A 21,281-nucleotide genomic window follows, 5' to 3' on the forward strand; every position below is an offset into this window, starting at 1 on the left:
ATGTTAGAAAGGGCGATGGAAAGTAAATGGGCCCACTTTGCCCTGGTTCACTGCAACTCACCAGGTCCCTGATGAGAGAGACCTAGTTCCTTCTACTGGCCCCTCACAGCACCGCCCCACTGGGTAGAATCAGCGGCCAGCAAGCACGGGCGGCTGCCTGGTCAGCCGGGATGGGCCCCTCATACCCTGGCAAGTCGCCGGTGCTTCTTGGACACCCTCTGGTTTTTTGGCTTTACGGACAGTTTGTGCTTGGCCGCACTGTTGTCCAGGCGAGCGATGGCTAGGGGGATGGCATCTAGGTTGACACTTTCGATGGTTCCAGCAGGAGACAAGCGCCTTTTCGGCCGAGACGGTTTAACTGGAGCCACCTGTATGGAGATGAAACCACATGGTCCCCATCAGAGCCACAGCCCTTGCTGGAGCCAGCACCTGGCGCAGCCCGGCCCCAGGGATGGCTTCGAGCAGGTGGGGTTCACTGGGATAGTGAGGGGAGCATGGCTTTGGGAATTAAAAGGGGACACTGACAATTTGTTCTGCCAGTGTTATTTGCATTAACTCATAAAGGTCATGTAACCTTTCGCAGACTAATTTTCCTACTTTGAATAATATGGGAGGGGGGAGGTTAGAGTAGATAGGGGGTAACAAAACATAGCCAGGGGGCCCAATCCTGCCCATAGCTTAATTTGGCACATGAAGTTTTGCGGGCACACAGCCACGCCCACTGCCCATTGTCTTCCGCTGCGTTTGGGCTGCAGAGGAAGAGCACAGCAAGGGGAAGTGTCCTGGTTGGACCTTACGGCCACCGAGCCTGAAATAAGTCATAGTTTGCTGAGCCCTGGACCAGCTCAACTCTGTGCTAAGGATTCTGTCATTTAAGACATGATCTCAGACACCTGCAAACATCCCTCAGCTTCTACCCTACTCCCTCTGAGGCAGGGAATGTGCTTTTTCCTCTTTTCAGTCCCCTTTATGACCACGTTGCAAATCTCATATGGCAAGTGCTCAATAAATATTTTTAGGAGGAATAAAGGAACCACAACAAACTAGATCGTCCATGCTTAGGGCATGAAATTGGTACCCAAAAAATGTTCTAGCACAATCACTCCAAGGCCACGGAGCACTGAGTTGAGTGCACCAAGCCCATGAGAGGGCGAGGCCCTGGTGCAAAAAGGAAGGGCAGAAATGTACCACCCTGGGGAGGGGGGGGAGGGTGAGGGCAGCCCTTCAGAGGGTGACCAGCAGCACCGGAATGCAGATGGGCGCACTCAGAAACCACCCCCTGGACAAACCGTACGCATCTAGACAGGTCAGAGAGACCTAGCTCGGCCTGCTCTTGGAGGCCACACTGAATGGGAGGAGAAGCCACACCTGCAACTCCTGAGAACAGGGGGACCAGACCAGCGGGAGGCAAGGGGAGGGCTCCCGGCTGCATGGCGCCAGCGCGCAGCAGAGGGCGCTCTAGGCCCTCCCTGCGGGGTCGGCCGCTCCCAGGCACCGGCGACGGCAGGAGCGGAGGCCAGGGCCAGTGGGCTGGCATTCGTGCTAGCAACGCAGAGCCCGTGGGGCTTAGCACACAGCCTCGCTTTTTGCGATTACCTTCTGTATTCGTACACTAACTAGATAAAGGACCAAGCCAGTTCCAAGAGCAAAACGGATGCTCAGTAAATAATAACTTAGGATAAGAAGCACAGAAGTAAGGAAAAATAATTCCAGCCTTTGGGCTCCTAGCTATTACTTCTTTATGGTTATCTTTAGAATACATATCAAATCCTGAACTCTTGCTGAAGAGATGAATCAAACATTATTTCCATCCCCTAAGAGATGGATGAATAAAAAGCGTTCCAGCCAAACGGGATAGAGTGAAGGCACAGAGAGTACCAGCAGCTGAGATTTAAATGCAAGGTTGCATTTCTAGATCATTCCAGCTGGGCTGCTTCATTGTCTGGGCGGTGGCAGTCTGCGGCCATCCCCCTTCAGAAGACTCGGACACACTCTGCTCACTGTACCGGCCCTGGGAGGAGGCCTGGAGCCTGTGCAGACGACTGCTCGGGCTAGTGGCCTGGCATCTAAGGGTCCCCGAGACTCCTGCGGGCGCGGTCCCAGGTTTCAACTGAACACAGAAAAGTTAAAAACCAAAAATACATACAAGTAGAGAAATGCTGAGGTTTTTTGTTTTGTTTTGTTTTTGCATCTCTAAATAGAAACTCTCTTCCTACAGACCTGTGTACCTTCAGGTATTCTGGAATGTTCTGGAATGCCTTTTCCTGTGGCTTCTCAGGGTCTTGAAGGACCCGGCACATTTAGGAAGCCGTGGAAACGGACGCTCTAACATTTATCACTGGTACTGTTCTGAAGGAACTGAAGATAATGGGCATAGACAGCATTTATGAATGGAAAAATGATACGGTGGATCGGAAAAAAAGGGTCCAAAATGGAAGCTGAAGTAAAGAAACTAAAAACTGAAGTTCAAATCATACTACCTTGTCTTCCATCTCACTTCTGGCTCCAGGCAGATTCAGAGGACTCTGAGAACTTGGAGGGTTACTGGGCTGGAACAGTAAAGAGAGCGCTCAAGTCAGACGCCGGAACAGGAAGTTCTGGGCAGATAACCAGACCCGGCTGCGTGGGGAAAAGGCTGCAGCTGCCCGCAGAGAGCCGGCGGGAATCGCAGTGGGGACTTTGCTAATGTTCAGACTCCGGCACGGAGTGTACACTTGCTTCTTTTCCTGAGTCCAGCACATCTCTATCTGGGCAGTCTCCAACCTCAGTCTCTGCTGTGGCTGAGAACCAGGCGCCACCCTCCAGCCACCCCACCTGGGAGGCAGGGCTGTGTCACACACCCGGCCTCCGACCTCAGAGCTTCTGGCTGTGCTCGCCGCCTTCGCCGCCTTCACCCGCTGGCCCTCTCCCCTCTTCTACGCCAGACCTCTTCTCGGTGAGAAGGAAAGGCCCTACCAATGCTGCGTGCAGAGGGCTGCGCTGAGGAGATGGATGAGCAGAGGAGGCAAAACCCCTTAGGACGGAAGGAAGAAGAAAAAGGCTGAAGACCCCCAGCCCAGTTGCTCCTCTGCCCTGGCAACGCCCACACCACGTGGCCTGCACCTTTCTGATGGCCCCGCAGCACCTTTTGCCTTACGTGGCCCATAGTTAAAAACAGGCGTTATCGGTTATCGTCCTCTCCAGAGCAATAATGTCAGCACCACACTTGGAAGCATCTTTAGAAAATACAGATCGGGTGCCTGGGAGGCTCTGTCGGTTGGACATCTGACTCTTGGGTTTTGGCTCAGGTCATGATCTCACAGTCCTGGGATCGAGCCCTGCCTCAGACTCTGCTGAGCTGACCGTGGAGCCTGCTTAGGATTCTCTCCTCCTCCCTCTGCCTCCCCCCGCCCCCCACTGCTCATGCTCTCTTGCTCTCCCTCAAATAAAAATAAAATTTAAAGAAAAAAAAGAAGAAAACACAAATCAGATACTACTCCCAGGATAGAAGCACCCTTTCCCTATGGTTTGTACAATCTGGCCTCTATACCTTGCTCTATCCTCCCTTTGGCCCCCTCCAGGGTCTGGCCAGCCACATGGACCTTTCTTTTGGGACACCCCAGCCCCATCTCTGGGCCTCTGCGCTTGTTCTTCCCTCTGCGGAGAACGTGGCCCCAGCCCCAGGTCTGCTCTGGTTGCTCTGACCTCCTTGTCTAGAGAGCAGCCCCTCACCCACCATGTTACTCACTTTTCCATCACTCAGTTTTACCTTCTGTGCAGTATTTTTCTTGATCCAGAGTTACGACATTTATATACGTATCTGTTAACTTGCCATGTGACTCTCCTGTCATCAGAACGTAAGCTACGTGGACGCAGGCCCTGCAGAAGGACCGAGCCTTGTCCTTCCTCGGGCCACAGTCCCTGGCACTTAGAACCTCAGTAACAGTGAGGGCATTTGCTTCAGTCCTTGGAAAATCCCGGCATGAAGGCTGACGGCCATCGCTGCCACCTGGAGCTGGACAGGTTGGACCTGGTGGGGGCGCTGCGCCTCGCCTACTTACCCACCGCAGCCCCCGCTGCCCACCTGTCTGGGAACCAGGGGTCAGGAGGGCCAGAGGCAGAAGTGGGCAACGGCGGGGGAGTGGCCTGTTCTTTCCTTCCTCACTTTGCCCTGCAAATCACTTCTCTTTCTTCCCGCCCTGATGACGTATTAGCTGATAACAGGCATGACTGAGGGGGGACGTCCATTTTAATAAACAGCCGCGTAATTTCAGGCGCCTGGGTAGGCACTGAAATTGCCTTCTGTTGAGACTGGACGACTCGGCGGCTCAGCTCAAGAGCCCCCTGCTCCAGCTGCCGGGTGCCTGCCCTCCTTCCCCACTGGGGGCTCGAGGACGTCCCTCCGCTGTTGGACGGACTCTGATTCTGGGTCACGGTGTTTCTTTCCAAGTGTCAAAAGACCAGATTCAGATTGGACAATGCCAGACCAATATGACTTTCTTCCCTCGTTAAGTAGACATCAAGATGGCTTGTTTGATACGTTCTGCCTCGTTCAGGACCTACTTCTTTCTTTTCTCATCTCCCTTTAAATCAGTCCAGTCTGACGAGTCATCACTCGGTGCTACTACATAAGCACTAGCTGAGTCCTGGGGCGACAGAGGTACAGAGGCTCCAGTTCATCCTCGAGGAAGGAGCTCCACATTTAGAGACGGAGAGAGCACAATTACATGGACACGGATGAGTACGGGTGCGTGAGAAGCACGAAGGACGCCCAGCAGAGACACAGGGGAGACAGCACCGAGCGGGGGTAAGGCCGGCTAAGGCTTCCCGGAAAAGGTGGGCCCCGCGGAGTCTTGAAGAGTAAGTGGAAGACACTGTGAGGAGCGCCCGCGAAGGGCACTTCTCCCCTTTGCCACCCCCAGCTGCCCCCCAAAGTGCATCTCGCTGCAGACCACGGCCTGCCCACGGGGGGCCCTCCAGCCCTGGGCCGCTCAGCAGAAAAGCTTCTCTCACACATTCCCTGCTCCGCAGAGCCCAGAGTCTCTGGATGCCCCTGGCCGCTGCCCAGTGTCCTCCCCTCGCTTACCAGCAACCAGGTCACTCCCTGGAAGAGCCTTACTTTGTTCTCGGCGTCTGAGAGGGCGACGTCCTCGTGAGTCACAATCTCCATGGGACTGGTCAGGAGCAGATCCTCTTCTAAGCTGGCCTCACCACTGTCTGCCTTCTTCATGGGAATGGCACTGGGTGGTGGCCGCCCAAACTTGATGTTTTTGCTCAACTGTCGCTGGAGAAAAACCAAAGAAAGACATTCTGAAGCAGGGAAGCGGGTCACGAGGAGTGTGAGCAGATCCCCCGCATAGCTAGGGGACCCTGGGGCACGTTCCGTGCACGTTTCTAGACTAAATACCATGCCAGTGAGCCACGATGCAGTTCTGGGATAAGTGGATTCGTTTTCCAGCTTCTTTTCCTTTCCCACCTTCCAGCCATGAGCTTTTTCATCCAGCCACCTCTTTCCCAGAGATGCCACCACTATCCAGGGGGCGCAGAGACCGTATTTTCAAACCAAAAGTGGGAATACATATTATGACAAAAACTTTTTGGTTAGCCCTATAAATGTATTTATTAAAAAGTCTCATAAAAATGGTACAGAAAATAGTTACATGAAATGCAGGAACCACTGGGGAAAATCTAGATCCTCGTGGTTGCTGTAACAGGGGAGCCCTCCAGCTTCTCCCTGAATATGTTTTAACCACCTTCCTCACCAGCCCTCACTCGAACACCACGTTCTGCTCACAGGGGCACCGAGGTGAAGGGGGCCCCAATGCCGGCAAGTCTTTCCATGATCAGTGCAGACATCACGGACGACACAGAACGATCCTGTCCTGCCGCTCGACTTCTCTTTGCCCTGCTGCAGTTTGGCAGTGTGAACTGTGGGGCCGAAGGAGCCCAGTGGGAAAGGGACAGAGAAGGAGGCAGAAGGAAAGGGCCAAAGACGGATGCAGGCTCCGTGGCAGGTAGCTGGAAGGGTGTGTGGGGGGGAAACGGGAGAGAGAGTAGGAAGATCAATAGTGTTTAGAATTAGAGAAAAGCCAGATCAGAAAAAGAAATATATTATCTGAAGAAAAAAATGTATAAATATAATATTAAAGGGTGAAATATTTAATGGGCTGTGGCAGAGAAAACGAACATTCAGGAAGGAGGAAGGGTACGCCGCGGCCACCTGAAGGACTGCTGAATTAATTATGCTGCGCAAACCCGTGCCAGCGTCTACAGCAGGTTCTCAAGCTCAGCACTCCGGACGTGTCCCGCCACATCGCTCTCTGCTGTGGGGAGCTGTCCTGTGCACTGTAACAACTCAGCAGCAGCACCCGGGCCCCTGGGCACCAGATGCCAGCAGCAATTCCTTCCCTGTCCAGACAACCAGCAATGTCCCCGGCAGTTGCTGGATGTCCGCTGGGGGGATAAGAGTGCTGTGCCTGAGAGCTACTGCTCTAGACCTAGGGACTCCAGCTTCGTAGTCCTTTTGTGCCTCAAAAAAAAAAAAAAAAAAAAAGAAAAAGAAAGAATGGGAATGCATTATCTGATATTTATCTTTAATCTGGCTAATACTTAATCCCACTGAACCACAGGGGTCTTTAGCAATCACATAGTCCAACCCCCTCATTTTATAAAAAAATGTCAGAGGTCCAGTGGGGAGAGGTGACTGGCCCAAGCTTATGGAAAGAATGGCCACGAAGGGATTTGAATCCAAGTCTCCTAAAACCATAGTCAGTGTTATTTGCTCTGCATTCCACAGGTTCCCACGAATTTCACATTGTGCCACTTTCTTCCTCTAGGGGCAGACAGAGAGATGCTGCTGCGTTCGTAACACCGTGCCCAATTTCCCTGGCAGGGGACTCCCTTGAGGGAGATGCCCCTTCTGAACTCATGGGTACTCCGTCCACCCACTCATTCCCAGCTTCCCCCCGGCCTTGCATGGTAGACAGTGAGACTGCAGAGACACGGAAGAGATGAGCCCAAGACTCCCCTCCCCGCACCCAGGGCACCCCAGCATGCCAAGTCAGGAGCACAGAAAGACAGAGGACTTGTATTTGATCTGCTGCTATTTCAGCCTGAGCCTGCCTCCCCTGGGAAGGAGCACACATCAAAAGCCCCGAGATCAGCCAGTGAAGTACAGCTTGAGCAGCCTGAAAGGGATATGGGGAGGAGAAGGCTGAGAAAGGGTGTCTTCTCAAAACCATTTAGCAGGAAGCGGCAGTTAGTATCTACCCTAAGCAGATCAAGAAGCAGGCACGGTTAGAGCAGCCGATGGAGTTAGACAAGAGGACACGGTGTAACAAAGTCACGGGCCCGTCCAAGTCGGCTGACCTGGGGGAGAGGGGGTCGAACGGTTCCTGTATCCTAGTGGAAGCCCTAGCAGGAATTCCCTCGGGGACTTCCAGCCCAGCCTTATGTTTACCAGTTATCCCTGCTCTAGGAGTGTTGGCCGAGCCCTGGAAAGTGTGTTAACCCCCGCAAACTTAGACGTCCTGTTGTCAGGGTCTGCCATGTCTCCATGCTCCGGAACGACTAAGATGAGGCTTTTTCCTCTAGTTACAATAGAAAGAATAGTTCTTTAACGAGCTTCCCAGGAGAACTTGGCCTAACAGTCAGTGCCATTCCGTTAGGGGGTTTTGCCACCATCACAAAAAGAGAATGAAAATGCTGAAATTCTTCTCCATGAGGGCACCTTTTAAAATACTTATGTTGGTCCACCCTGATGCTTAAGACACAAAGAAGCGTATGACAGAATGTAGTCGCAGCCTAGATGGAAATAAGCTCCCAAGATGGGATGGCTGTCGGGGCCAGCAATGGAAGAGCTACGCGAGAATGGAAAGCGGAAGCCGATGGGATAAGAACAGGAGGAATAAGGCACGCGGGACGAAGCTGGAAGTGGAGACGGTGGTCCTAAGAACTGAAATGGAGCATGAAATCAAAGAGGTGAGCCGAGAGGAGGGTGTGGGGGTGTGGGGTGTGGGGTGTGGGCCTGGCAGCAAGTACCTAGCTAGGGGTGGGAGACGGGGGGGGCGGGGGAGGAAGAGGTGGAGGGCGGGAATGAGAACGTGACTCGAAGGAATGACTGATGTCACAGAGACGTGCATCCTGGCCAAAGAAACACAATGCTTTGAGAACAACAACATGCATTTCTGTGAAGCCGCTGATTTAAAATCCCTCTAGAAAAAATAAATTCAGGCTGGTGGCTGCGAGCTTAGGGGGATGGAGGAGGGGAGGCCCCCGGTCATCCAAGAAATACTGGCTGCTTTCAGGGATCAGGCTGCTGCCTCTCTGTCCAGACGAAGGACTGTCTTCCCAGACGCACACCTGCAGCTGTCGGGGAGGAGACCTCAGAACCAGGCCAGGGTGGAACTGAGGGTTCAGGGCCATCGTGACTGACCCTCAGGTCTGCAAGGCGCGAGGCTCCCGCACCTGCACGTTTTCCCTCCCCTGGGGTTCCTGCTCCAAATGCTTCCTTGCAGCCGACTCAAAGCAATAGGGCTGTCGAGACACTGTGTGACTTACTGACAATTAGAATGTGGCTGCTGAAACCTATTTGGCAATCTCGGGTGTCATGTGACTTGAATGTAGGGCTCAGTGGGACTTTTCTGTGACTTCCGTTCTGTCCGCTACTCAGGCATTGTCACGAGAGGAACTCTGATAGAAGCAGTCCCTGACAACCAGACTGTCGGGATGGAGCCTGCCCTGGTAACCTAGGACCACTCCCTCCACCTTCTCTCCTACCCAGGGACCCTACATGTACACTGCAAGGACAGCCGGAGGGGGAGAGGGCATTGCGCCTACACTGACGGGCCATGCCGCCTGCGGCTGTGAATGGGGTTACTGTGAGGCCTGGAATGTGAGCTAAAAGGGACTATATTTTATTCATTCAAACTGGGCCGTTTTGTTGTAACATGGAATGCCAGAGAGTGATGTTATAGGAATGCACATGCATATTTATGAGGCTATCTCCTATGGTGTGGGAACTCCAAGCACATGGTATTCGGCAGCTCTCGCACAGCCCGGATTTAGATTCCCCCAGACTGCTCGCGGCCATCCTTTACACTGTGTCTGCGAGAACAAAGCAGAAGAAAAATAAAGTTTCTGTCTTCTTGAGTGAACTACAATTACACCCGTAGTGAAAATGAATTCTGAAAGAGAGGCAAAAGAAAAAGTATATAGATTTAGAGACATCTGCTCTATGCAGAAGTGGCTAAGAGTGGGTATCTATTCTTTGTGTCCTTGACAGCTGCATGAAGTGTCAAAAACCTCCAACATATGACACTTGGGCATTTTTAAGTGAAATCCAGCTCCGCGGGAGCCAGTAGCTACTGAAGACGGAGGCTCTCCCTCCTGGGCTAAGTAGTCCGTGGTCTAGTAGAGCTAGCATCTTCTGACAAAGGTGTGGTATAATTCTAGAAATCACCTGCAGGCTTAGACTCCGATGTTCCTGCCTGAGTTTTATCGTCACTTGTTACCCACTTCATAGCCTGGGTCTGATCTGATCTAAGCAGGCACCTTCCTGGTCTGTGATCTGGGCGGCTGGAAGGAACATCAAGGTCACTGCAGTCCAGATGCAACCAAGTGCGAAGCTTCCCAAAACGCTCCGTGCTACCGCAGGGGAGCAGCGGTTCCGTACAGATGGCAGACTTTGAGAACTGGAGGGCCCAGATCATCCATCATATTTACCCCCTTATTTTTCAGATGGGGACAGTGAGGGTCAGAGAGGTTCAATGACTTCCCTGGAAGCCTCACAGCCAGGTGGTGGGGGAGGCCTGGCACAGACTTTCTATTTCACCCACTGGCCATGGGACAGCTGACTGTTACGTGTAGGATCTTCAAAAAGGGCATCACTGTTGGTCTGACCCCTACAACTGTCCTATATATTAGAATTTGTTCTCCCTACAAACATGTAGTATTTTTATACTCGGGGAAAAAAAGAATCATTTTCCTTGTAAAGTTTTAATCATTTGTGACAGAAATTTTGGCAGGTGATAGATTCACTTGATTCAGAAAATGCAGGCTTTCAGTCATTCTGCCCTCAGTAGAGAGGTTACAGACCACCCCCGCGCCGGGGCCAGCCGGCAGAGCTGGGATGACCACGTGTGGACACTAGAGGGCGCCCTTTCCCAACACAGTCAGTATGAGCACCTTTCTGGGGGGTTCCCAGGACTGGGAAGTTTCTCAGGCCGGAGAAAAATGGCTCCCCACCCCACCCCCAATGGTATCACGATAGAAATCTCATTTCAAAAGAATGTCTTAATAGTGACTAATCAGCCTGCCAGGACATCTACTGTCAAATAGGTATCCATTACTTTTCTGTTTTTAATAAACATACGTACATACACAAACACGATTTCAGACATAAAAAACATACATGCCTCTGACATAACTAACACCCTCATTCCATGCTGGAGTCTACGAGGGGGCGGTCGTTTATGCTGCTTACTGAGCATCAATACCAGCATAACGTTGTCATGGAAAAATGCAAAGCATTCATGCAAGTATGAATAAAGTTAACTACTGTTTCTATGACTTACCAGGAACATACTGCTTAGTCGACTGAAAAATAAAGCACAGTCTTTTGGGGGTGATACAGTCATATCTTAATGTCACTCCAAAAATCACATTTTCTCTGATAATGGTCCCCATTTCCCTCCTCAAAGAGCAAAGCCTCTTTATTTGTAAAAAAAAGTAGAACTAGAGAGCAGTAAAGAAGCTTGTGAAGTCATACTACAGCAGAAGCGAAATCAGGCAGATTTCGGGTGAGTAGGTATTGCCCGAAGGAGAGCACTTTCCTCACATTTTCCTTTCTGTTGTTAATAGAACTGCTGCTTCAGGGAAGTTGGTTGTTTTACATTTCATTTATTCATTTATTAAAACAAATTTTTTTTGGTTGTTTTACATTTTAACTGTAAGATCCGATCCTTTAAACTTGGGCCCTGCAGCGTGAACTGGGGCAGGCACTCACGCATTCTTACTGAGTTTCAACAGTGCAGAGTTACATGTTTTCCCCAAGTCCAAATCCACTTCCTGGAGGGGCAGTGGCATGCGGTGTGACGTTAGCCCAGACATCGTTTAAGACAACACATTATTAGCTAATTTTTAAAGAACTCCTCGAAAGCCCTTATGAAATACAGCTGTTTCGTGGACTTAACTCTAGAAGTCACTCCTCTTGGAAAGGGCCTATTATGAGCCCGGGGTTCAGAACTTCTTAATAATAGCCCAGGACCCAAAATACTGCACGGAGGAAAGGTGATGTGGGGAGGGTTTTCTTTGGCAGTCACCACCCTTCCTCTTCTCCAGCCTAGGAGAAGAGACAGCTTGCTTCTGAGTCTGTACACATGGAGCAGCACAGCCAGCAAGAACTGAGAGCAGAATCTGGTCAGGACATGCTGGAACCTGACGGAAGGGCCTGCGTCAGCGCTCAGGGCAGGACGGTGGCCCTGGGCCGTGGCTGGCAGCAGGTATAAAGATCCAGGCAAGCTCGGGTGTGGTTCTGGGTGTTAGCTATTTCCCCTCCTGCCATATGCTATATTCAGCTGAGATGTAACCAAACACAGACCCCAAAATGCATAGCCAATGTTCAGTAGAAACAAGAACATTTCAAGAAAATAGAAAATTTCCTTTGAGTATCAGCAGCTACTCAAGCCAGCTGTTCCCCCGCCCCGCCCTTCATTCATTTATACGTTCGTTATTGTAGACTTACAGACAGATGGGAATCAGCAAACCAGAGTCCCCTGTTCATAATTTGGATCGCCTCCAAGCCTTCCCATCTCAGAGAAGTGCTTGCTTGGGCACTTCTGTCGGGTGAGTGAATCCTACCAGGCTATGGAGCAAACCTACGTGGTCGAATCCCAGGTGTCTCTGCTCCTCTTGCTTTCCCTGGACTTCCCATGATCTCAATCACATTTAGTGAATAATTATTTTATTAAACTTTCATTATGAAGGAGTTCCTACCTGCATCAGTTTTATAGAGGAAAACGGCCTGACGCTGCAGCACGAGCAGGAGGGAGGTTTAAGAGCTTCCTGGCATTCCTCCAAGACAGGGTGGCTCAGGGGAAGCCAGATTTACAAATACAGCAAATAATAGTGCTCCCCCTTCACTGTCCAAGTAGGGGACGTGCTGTGCGTGCCCTCAGCTCACAGTCAACCCTGTGCTTAGGGATTATGGGCGACATTCAATGGTTACTTTCCCAACCCTCCCCCCACCCCACCGCCCCGCCAAGTCCTGAAGCTTCTCTTGGGTACCTGTCCTCATGACATGCAGTTAAAAATGAGGGATCAGCTCAACAGAACAGGAGTGGGGTTGTTAGGTAAGTGGGTACAATGGTGACGGTGTATCTCTCACAGGGGACAGGAGGCTTCCAGAGAACAGAGGCAGGGTTGAGAGAGCAGAAATTCTCACCAGGAGCTCCCCTGGCTCTCCCAATCCCTTCCTCGAGGCCACTCGCAGGACTTTCCCGCTTCCCACCATCGCCGGGCCCCCTCCTGTGGATCTGACTTTCCAATCTCAAGCTGTCTTACCTGAAGAGTTTTGACTTTGCCCAGGATGTTGTCCTGTGACATTGCTTGAACTGTCTGCTCACTTTCTGCTCCCCCATCAGGGATAAAAATACTGTCATGGGAAAATGCCCGGGTTCCCATAGAATAGTTGAAGGACCTGGAATGCAAATCATGTGCTTCATTTATTAGGATGATAATATTTCTTTTGGCAATTCAGTTTCCTGTTCCTCCTGACTAAGGGGACGCCCCCACAACCCCTGTCTCCCTCAGAAAGCACTTCCAGCGTTGTGTCCTTTTCTGCAAGGGGTCAGCCAAGTCGCTGGGAGGAGAAAGGGTCTCTCAGAAATACGGGAGCTTTCTCAGGGGAGCCTGCTTCCCTTCCTCTCTCTGCCTGCCTCTCTGCCTACTTGTGATTTCTGACTGTCAAATAAATAAATACGGGAGCTTGTCCCCAACACAGGGTTTTCGAACCGCTCCAGGACAGAACTCAAAGACAGCTCTTGACTTGTAGAGGACCTGGTACCCGAGGCCTGGCGGGAATTGGAACTGGAGGAGCCCACGTCCTGACAAGCCTGACGAGCTGCCGCTCTCCGTTTTCCCCCAGAAAGCCTGTCAACCAGCACTTTCGAAATCACATGCAGATCTACAGGTTAGGCGCAAGAGATTTTCTCCTTCAGATGACAATCAGATTGTTAGAAAGATCCATGCATCTAAGACAGAGACTTGACAAGGCCGAGAATTGCTGAGAGGGCCTACAGGTATCGTCTCTGGGGCTGGACTCTTTAAGAGAAACAAGTGTGGGGGCAATCGGGTGGGCTTCGTGCCCAGCCAGCGGCTCGGAAGCGGTAGGTACCCAGCCGTAAACACGTTTCAGCTGAACGGGTGCACTTCATGGCGTCCAGGCTTCCACCTGGGCTGAGCTGCAGGAAGACAAGCGGCAGAAGCCCCTGTTCCTCGCCGGGTCTCGGACATAACTGCACTCTGGGAAGGCTGCTCCCCAGGGGGGGCGGAACCACACACTCTCTGGAAGGCGGGGCGGGTGCATTTCCATGATGCTGGGTGCGCGGACAGGCTCCAGGGGTGAGAAGGGGCTTCCCCTGCTTCCCTCCTTAGAAGCGGGTCCCACCTGGAGCTTTTATCAGTGACCCAGTGCCAGCCCTGGGGGAGGGGCGCCTGCAGCTGGGGCTTCTAAACCGAATTACAGACACGCAGCAGGCGGGGTCCTGACCAAATCCAGCCAGGGTTGGGAAGCCTAGTACCAAATCCTGCCTTCCAGTGGGCCAAATTCGAGGCAGCAAGGTGACAAAGTCTATGAGGTTGAGAAACCAAAGGCTTGGATGCGAGCCTCCAGGCTGCGCGACCTTTGTCAATGACAGTAAGCGCCGCCACCAACCCCACCCTGATGAAAAGCTGTGCTGGAGTATTACTTTTGTCATTTCAACCGCAACGCCTTGTTGCAGATGAAACTCGGGGGGGAAATACCCGTATCTAAAGTCATCCGCAAAGAAGCAGTAGAGTGAGAAAATGAACTCAGAGCTGCAGACTACGATCCCTCTCCCAGCCAGCTGAAGTGTTTTAAAGCAGCAAAATAGGTGTTAGTCTTCCCTTGAGTGAGGGGAGGGGGACGCCAGTGGGAGAGGAAGGCGGGAAGCAAATGCCATGTGGGCTGGACCTGGATTAGAGATGCTGAACAGCTCGAACACCAGACCCTCTAGAGCAGCGACCCACTTTATGAAACAGGAGGCACCGTCTAGGGTATGAATATGAAAAGAATCTCTTAAAGATCTCATCTGTCTTCAGAGACTCTGGCCAGCCACATGGCCCTGGTGCTAAGCTAAATCCCATTCCAGTTTCTAAGGCAACCTTGACTGAATCATGAACTTTATCTCCCTGATCCTATTCTTTTTCCAGGTAGGCTAAGAACCGACACTCTCCTATCCTACTCTTTATCCTACTCTTTGTGTTGCCCCAAATGTTCCTTGCTGCCAACTGAATGTCCACCCATTCCCCACTTCCAGATAATCATACTGAAAAACAGAAAATGAACGGTAACGATAGCAGTAGTGGTAATTACAATAGTGGCACCCACAATGGCAATATTAGTACGGGCTAGATTTTATCAGACACTTGCTGTGTCCCTGGCGTTTGTGCTAACCTCTTTAGTATAATATCTTAATCCTTTTGATATATAATATTTAAAAAAATTTTTTTAAAGATTTTATTCATTCACTTGACATAGATCACAAGTAGGCAGAGAGGCAGGCGTAGGGGAGAAGCAGGCTCCCTGCCGAGCAAAGAGCCCAACGTGGGGCTCGATCCCAGGACCCTGAGATCATGACCCGAGCCGAAGGCAGAGGCCCAACCCACTGAGCCATCCAGGCGCCCCAATATATAATATTTAAACTGTATGTGGTAGGCACTAGTATGAAGCCTACTTACAGAAGAGGAGACTAAGGCTTGAAGACAGCGGGTGACTCGCAATGAGTGAAGTGATGTGGATCTGTTTCTCGCCTCGTTTCCATTGGTCTACTTGTCTATTTTTACAGCAATAATCCCACACTGTCTTAATTACTACAGCTTTTTTAAAAAAAGATTTTATTTATTTATTTGACAGAGAGACACAGTGAGAGAGGGAACACAAGTAGTAGGAATGGGAGAGGGAGAAGCAGGCTTCCCACGAACACGCAACCCCATGCTGGCCTTGATCCCAGGATCCTGAGATCATGACCTGAGCCGAAGGGAGATGCTTAACAACTGAGACATCCAGGCACCCCATCATTACAACCTTTTTTTTTTTTCTTAAAAAAGATTTTATTTATTTGACAGACAGAGATCACAAGTAGGCAGAGAGGCAGGCAGAGAGAGAGGGAAGCAGGCTGAGCAGAGAGCCCAATGCAGGGCTTGATCCCAGGACCCTGGGACCATGACCTGAGCTGAAAGTAAAGGCTTTAACCCACTGAGCCACCCAGGTGCCCCTCATTACAACTTTTTAATGAGTCTTTGTATCTAGTAGTTTAACTTCTCCAGCTTTGATTTTTTTTTGTTTTGTCAAGATGGCTATTCTTATCTCTGCATTTCTGTGTAAATTCATGTACATATCCACACTTGAACACACTCCTAGAGTTGCCTTTTTTTTTTTTTAAGATTTTATTTATTTATTTGACACAGAAAGAGAGATCACAAGTAGGCAGAGCAGCAGGCAGAGAGAGAGGGGGAAGCAAGCTCCCTGCTGAGCAGAGAGCCCGATGTGGGGCTCAATCCCAGGACCCTGAGACCATGACCCAAGCACCCCAAGAATTGCTTTTGTGATGGCATTAAGCCTACAGATAAATTTTGGGATAACTAACATCGTTATAATTCTTGATTTAGTCCATGAGCATCAGATACCCTTATTTGTTCAGCTCCCACTTACTTTCTCTCAATGTTTTGTAGTGTTGTGTGTAGAGGCTTTGTACACATTTTGATAGACTTATTCCTACTTGTTTGAGGTTTCTGAACTGATTGCAAATGGTATAGCCTAAAATTTTTATTTTCTAATTATTTATTGGTGGAATATTAAATTATAATTGATCTTTGCATACTGTTCTTAAAACTAGGCTTAGCTAAATTTATTAATTACAATAATATGACTTGATTCTTTTGGACTTTCTATGTATACAAACAGGTTGCCTGTGACCAAAGGCAGTTTTGTTTATTTTAAATCCATCCTTTCTTCCTTCTTTCTTCCCTCCCGTTCTCTTTTGTCATACTGCATTATCTAGGAACTTCACAAAGTTGAACAGAAGTCATGATGGTAGATATGTCATGTTCTGGAACTAAGCAAAAATGCATTCAATATTTTACCATTAAGTTATGCCGTAACCTATAATTTTTTGTAGGTTATATCACTGCTTCTTCGAAAAGACAGGCAATCTATTATCTTTTATTTATAGCTGATATTAAGATTTTTGTCTTTGCCTTGGTTTACAGCAGTTTTACTCTCTCGTGGTCACTGTGAATTTCCTCTACTTTATCTATTTATAATACATACATAATACTTCCTAAACCTGTTACTTGTGGCTTTCATCAATTCTGGAAAATCCTTGGCCTTCAAATATTGCTTCTACCCCCTTTTTCCTTTATTTCCCCTCTGATTCTCCGATGTTTGAATGCCTTATGCTGTTTCCCATACCTGTCAATTCTTTTCACTCAATATGATTTAGTATGGACTTTTTCTTTTTTTTTTTAAAAAAGATTTTATTTATTCATTTGTCAGAGAGAGAGAGAGAGCGAGACTGCACAACAGGGGGAATGGCAGGCAAAGGGAGAAGCAGGCTCCCCACTGAGCAAGGAGCCAGATATGGGACTGGACCCTATGATCATGACCTGAGCTGAAGGCAGGTGCTCACTGACTGAGCCATTCAGGTGTCCCTTAGTATGGATTTTTCTACTGACCTAGATTTCAGCTCATTAATTCTCTCTTTAGTTATATCTAGTCTGCTGTTAAAACGTATCTATTGAGGGGTGCCTGGGTGGCTCAGTCAGTTAAGTGTCTGCCTTTGGCTCAAGTCATGGTCCCAGAGTCCTGGGATCAAGTCCTGATTGGGCTCCCTGCAGCAGGAAACCTGCTTATCCCTGTCCCCCTGCTTGTAGTCCCTCTCTTGCCATCTGTCAAATAAATAAATAAAATAAAATAACTAAAACTAAAACAACTATCCATTGAGCACTTAATTTCAGTACTGTTTTTCATATCTAGAATTTCCATTTGATTCTTTTTAATAGATTCCAGTTCTCTGGTGAAATTCTCTATCTTGTCAACTATTTTATTGAATGTATTAATCACAATTATTGAAATACTAAAACTCAATATCTTTATATCATCTTTGGGTCTACTTCTATTATTCTGTTTTTCTCATAGTTTGTTTCTCAACTGCCTGATAATTTTTTGATTGAAGTCTAAGTATCAAGAATAAAACATGGTAGAGGCTGGGTTGTCTCCTTCCAATGAGGACTCACCCAATCCTTCAGACGTCAGTGGTAGAGAGGATCACCTCAATTCAATTAGGGACTGAACTGACCATGGCTGGTTAGCAATCTTGGTAAGGCTCAGACTACCTCTGCTTTGTCCTCATACCTAGGCTAAGGCCTCCTGTTGTCTCAACTGACAGCCTGGGTTGCTTCCTAAGATCCCCCTCCTTGGTAGGCCCCAAACCCCAATTTTCATCTTTCTAACATCACACACGGTCAAAAACTGTGTTGCCTTTCAGCCTCTATCCTGGTGCAGCTTTATCAACAAATTCATCAAAAGGAAAACTGTCGGGGCGCCTGGGTGGCTCAGTGGGTTAAGCCTCTGCCTTCAGCTTGGGTTGTGATTCCAGGGTCCTGGGATCGAGCCCCACGTGGGGCTCTTGGCTCGGTGGGGAGCCTGTTTCTCTCTCTCTCTCTCTGCCTACCTCTTTGCCTACTTGTGATCTCTGTATGTCAAATGAATAAATAAAATCTTTAAAAAAAAAAACAAACCAAAAACGAAAACTGTCACCTAGATTTAGATTCATTCTTCTGAGTTTCTCTTCTCTTGGGGATTTCAGTCCTTCAAGTCCTGGCTATCTCGGCAGCCACAAACTCCAGTTTTTGTATTCCAGGCTCCAGGAGATTACCTCTAGTTCTGCTGCCTTCTCCCCCTCTTGGCAGCCACTCTCAGGCTTTTTGGTCTCTTGCACTCCACCAGGAGTCACTTAATGCCCACAGAGGAGAAACAATGTTCAGAAAGTTGGGCTCAACTCAGTGGGCTTCCCTTCTCTCCAGTATCTCATTGTTCAAGTCTGGTGCATGAGCAGCAATCAGATGCCTTCAAACAGATGTCTTTGTTTAAATATTCTCTCTGCATTTCTACTTGTTTGTGGTGGGAGCACTGATTGCTTTAAGCTACTTCATCACAGCCGGAAGTAGAAGTGATTAAATAACTTTTTGATACTTATGGGGTTTCTATAATTGTCAGAACCTACTTATTTATATGGCTATTGCTCTTAAGAGGATTACTTTTCAAACCAAAAACATTTCTATCTTTTTCTTTTTAGATCTAGTTTTTGTCCTGTTTTCAATCTCTGAGAAGGAACAGTGGAGGAGAATGGTAACCGGTTTATTGGTTATATGAATGAACATTCTCTTCTAAATATTTCAGTTTACATCATGTAAGTTAACACTAAATCCTTGGCAATTTGAGTAATCTTGAATATTTGGTGATCATGGCTACCAGCTCCGGTTCCAAACAACTCTACAACGTAGACTATTTCCTTTTCTGTGAAGGAGAAGCCGTGACAAAGAGTAGGTGAAAACACTGCCCAGAGTTCCGGAATTTGAGACAGGGCTGGAATTCAACTGAATAGGCAGCGTGTGGAGATCTCAGCTTGAAACTCGGTTCTTAGGAACAAAGAGTTTGGTGGAATCATTGTCCTTAACAGCTGGGAACTAGAAATTACATGATTGGGAGGTGGAGGGGCAACCTAACACAAACTGTACCTTAGCAGAGTTCATCTGGACTTCTTTATTCTTGACATTTAAAGATTTTTCACAATTGAATGAGAATCAGGCCAATCCTCCCCCTTCCTTTTATTATGCGTGAACTTAGAGGCAAGGCCTCAGAGCCTCAAAGAGGCAACTTTCCCTCAGGCTTTATGTTCTCAAAAGGAAAAAAAAAAAAGCCACTTAGCTGTGTGGGAACCTTCTCTTCCCATGCCAAGAACACAGAGCAGCCTCTTGATCATGAGAAGAGATGGATAAGGACCTCTAAAATCCCCCAGATTTTGAACTTCTAAATGAAGGATTGTTAATACATTTAACAGTCCTTTAAAATTTAAACAGGATCATCTAAAGTCAAATGCAAAGCACCTGTAGTAAAAACAAACTCCAGAAGGAAAGAAAAAGAGGCCCACTTGGGAAATTTGTAACAACACTGGTCTCTGAGGAAAAGTCTTCAGTAGTTTAGGGAAGAATCACAGCCATGCCTTGCAGAGGTCAGAAAAAATGGTCCCTTTGGCCATGGAGGTCCAGGCAACAGAAGCTCCTGGGGCCCTAGGGGCAGAAAGCATGGCTGAGATGTCATAACTCTCCTTTCCCTATCTCTGTCCTGGCTTTGTTGCTGATGTTACTGGTTATTGGTAGAGAGGCTCAGATTTCAAACATCTAATCAGAGGCCTCCAATTCTCCCACAGACCCCTGATTTGGTCTTCCCTATCACTCTTCTGATGACTCCTACCGTTATCTTTTCAAAGGCAAAGATGGTGATTAGGAGCCTGAGGCTCCTCCTCTGGTTTCAATGATCGCCTTTTACAAAGGTCTGTGTGGCTCCCCTACTCTCCTCTCCTCTCCCCACACGTCCAGCTGCACAGTGCACCCTGCTACTCAGCTGTCCCACTGTCTGCAAACACAACATCAATGAAATCAAGGTCATCAGTGTCTCCCACAAAACGCCCATTTTTTCCTGTTTCTTTGTTACTATCACCCCTCGGGCTCTGTGCAGTTATCATTTTATGTGAGGTCCGGTCCAGGTCAGGAGGAAGCCGTAGTGCGTTAGACCTCAATGAGTAACAGCATCTGTCCTTTCCCATTCAGAAAGCCTTCGAAAACAGAGCAGAAATCAATGGGTAGGACGAAAAATCCCGAGCTCCCAGACTGACTTGGGCCTGCACTCCATGCTGCCGGCCAAGGCTCTTCCAACCCTGCTGCTTGGAGGCTGGGGCTGCCGCTCTGCGCGGCTCCAGTGGGTCTGTCTCTGCACGGAAACCAGCAGCTGGAGGGGGAGCCGCTAATCCAGGGCACCGTCCGCAGCAACAGATGGCAGGCCTTGCCCAGCCCACGGTCACTGCTCATGGGGTGTTCTGTGACTTCAGAGTCCATGACCGGATTCCTTTTGGACAACAGAAGCTGTCACCTCCAGGGAGGTGAGCGAGAGACTTGACCAAGCCAGAACTGAAACCAGAACTCAGGCTCCTGAGTCACAGCAGACGGAGCTTTCTAGTTTGACTCAGTGTCTGTCATTAGAAATTCGTTAGTTTGGATGTCTTTGGGAACAAAGATGCTATATGACAAGAAAGTAAGATTCCCAGTTCACCCAGGACTGCAAAGCTTATACAAAAGAAGGTGAACCGATTTTATTGCTTAAATACCAAATCTGTGAACCAAATGAGATTCCAGCACCCGTGAATTTTTTTTTTTTTAAAGAGTTTTTATTTAGGGCGCCTGGGTGGCTCGGTGTCTGTCTTTGGCTCAGGTCCTGATTCCAGGGTCTTGGGATCAAGTCCCACATCAGGCTCCCTGCTAGGCGGGAAGCCTGCTTCTCCATCTCCCACTTCTCTTGCTTGTGTTCCCTCTCTCCCTGTATCTCTCTTTGTCAAATGAATAAATACAATCTCAAAAAAAAAAAAAAAGATTTTTTGTTTATTCATTTGACACAGAGAGCACAAACAGGAGGAGCAGAAGGCAGATGGGGAAAGAGAAGCCAGCTCCCTGTTGAGCAGAGAGCCCAATACGGGCCTTGATGGCAGGACCCCAGGATCACAACCTGAGCAAAAAGCAGATGCTTAACTGATAGTCACCCAGGCACGTCATCCGCGAATTTTTGTGTATTTGTGTAGTATCGACTGAGACTACTTTGTTATAATATATACTTAAAATGTTATTTTAGCCATTTTTAAATGTACAGTTCGGTGGCATTAAGTACATTCACAATGATCACTGCATCTGTCTCTAGAACTTTTCATCATCCCAAACTGAAACTATCCCCA

The 21,281-nt window shown here is 48.8% G+C and overlaps 1 protein-coding gene across 7 annotated transcripts in view; it reads right to left on the bottom strand.

Annotated features, from left to right (window-relative positions):
* CRACD (capping protein inhibiting regulator of actin dynamics) overlaps positions 1-21,281 on the bottom strand; it is a 274,661-nt gene that overhangs the window by 15,346 nt on the left and 238,034 nt on the right. For 5 of the 7 annotated variants that reach the window (XM_045990042.1, XM_045990059.1, XM_045990014.1 and 2 more), the window contains 4 exons: positions 12,541-12,676; positions 5,099-5,263; positions 2,481-2,549; positions 186-368 (listed from right to left, as the gene is read on the bottom strand). In XM_045990042.1, the coding sequence (XP_045845998.1) occupies positions 186-368; positions 2,481-2,549; positions 5,099-5,263; positions 12,541-12,660 (537 nt within the window). In that variant the 5' untranslated portion in view covers positions 12,661-12,676. Of the gene's footprint in view, positions 1-185; positions 369-2,480; positions 2,550-5,098; positions 5,264-10,553; positions 10,576-12,540; positions 12,677-21,281 lie in introns of those variants that run through there. The other 2 variants (XM_045990051.1, XM_045990069.1) reach the window with 2 other exon arrangements.

The sequence above is a fragment of the Meles meles genome, chromosome 2 (genome assembly GCF_922984935.1).
Source record: "Meles meles chromosome 2, mMelMel3.1 paternal haplotype, whole genome shotgun sequence".
Classification (NCBI taxonomy): Eukaryota; Metazoa; Chordata; class Mammalia; order Carnivora; family Mustelidae; genus Meles; species Meles meles.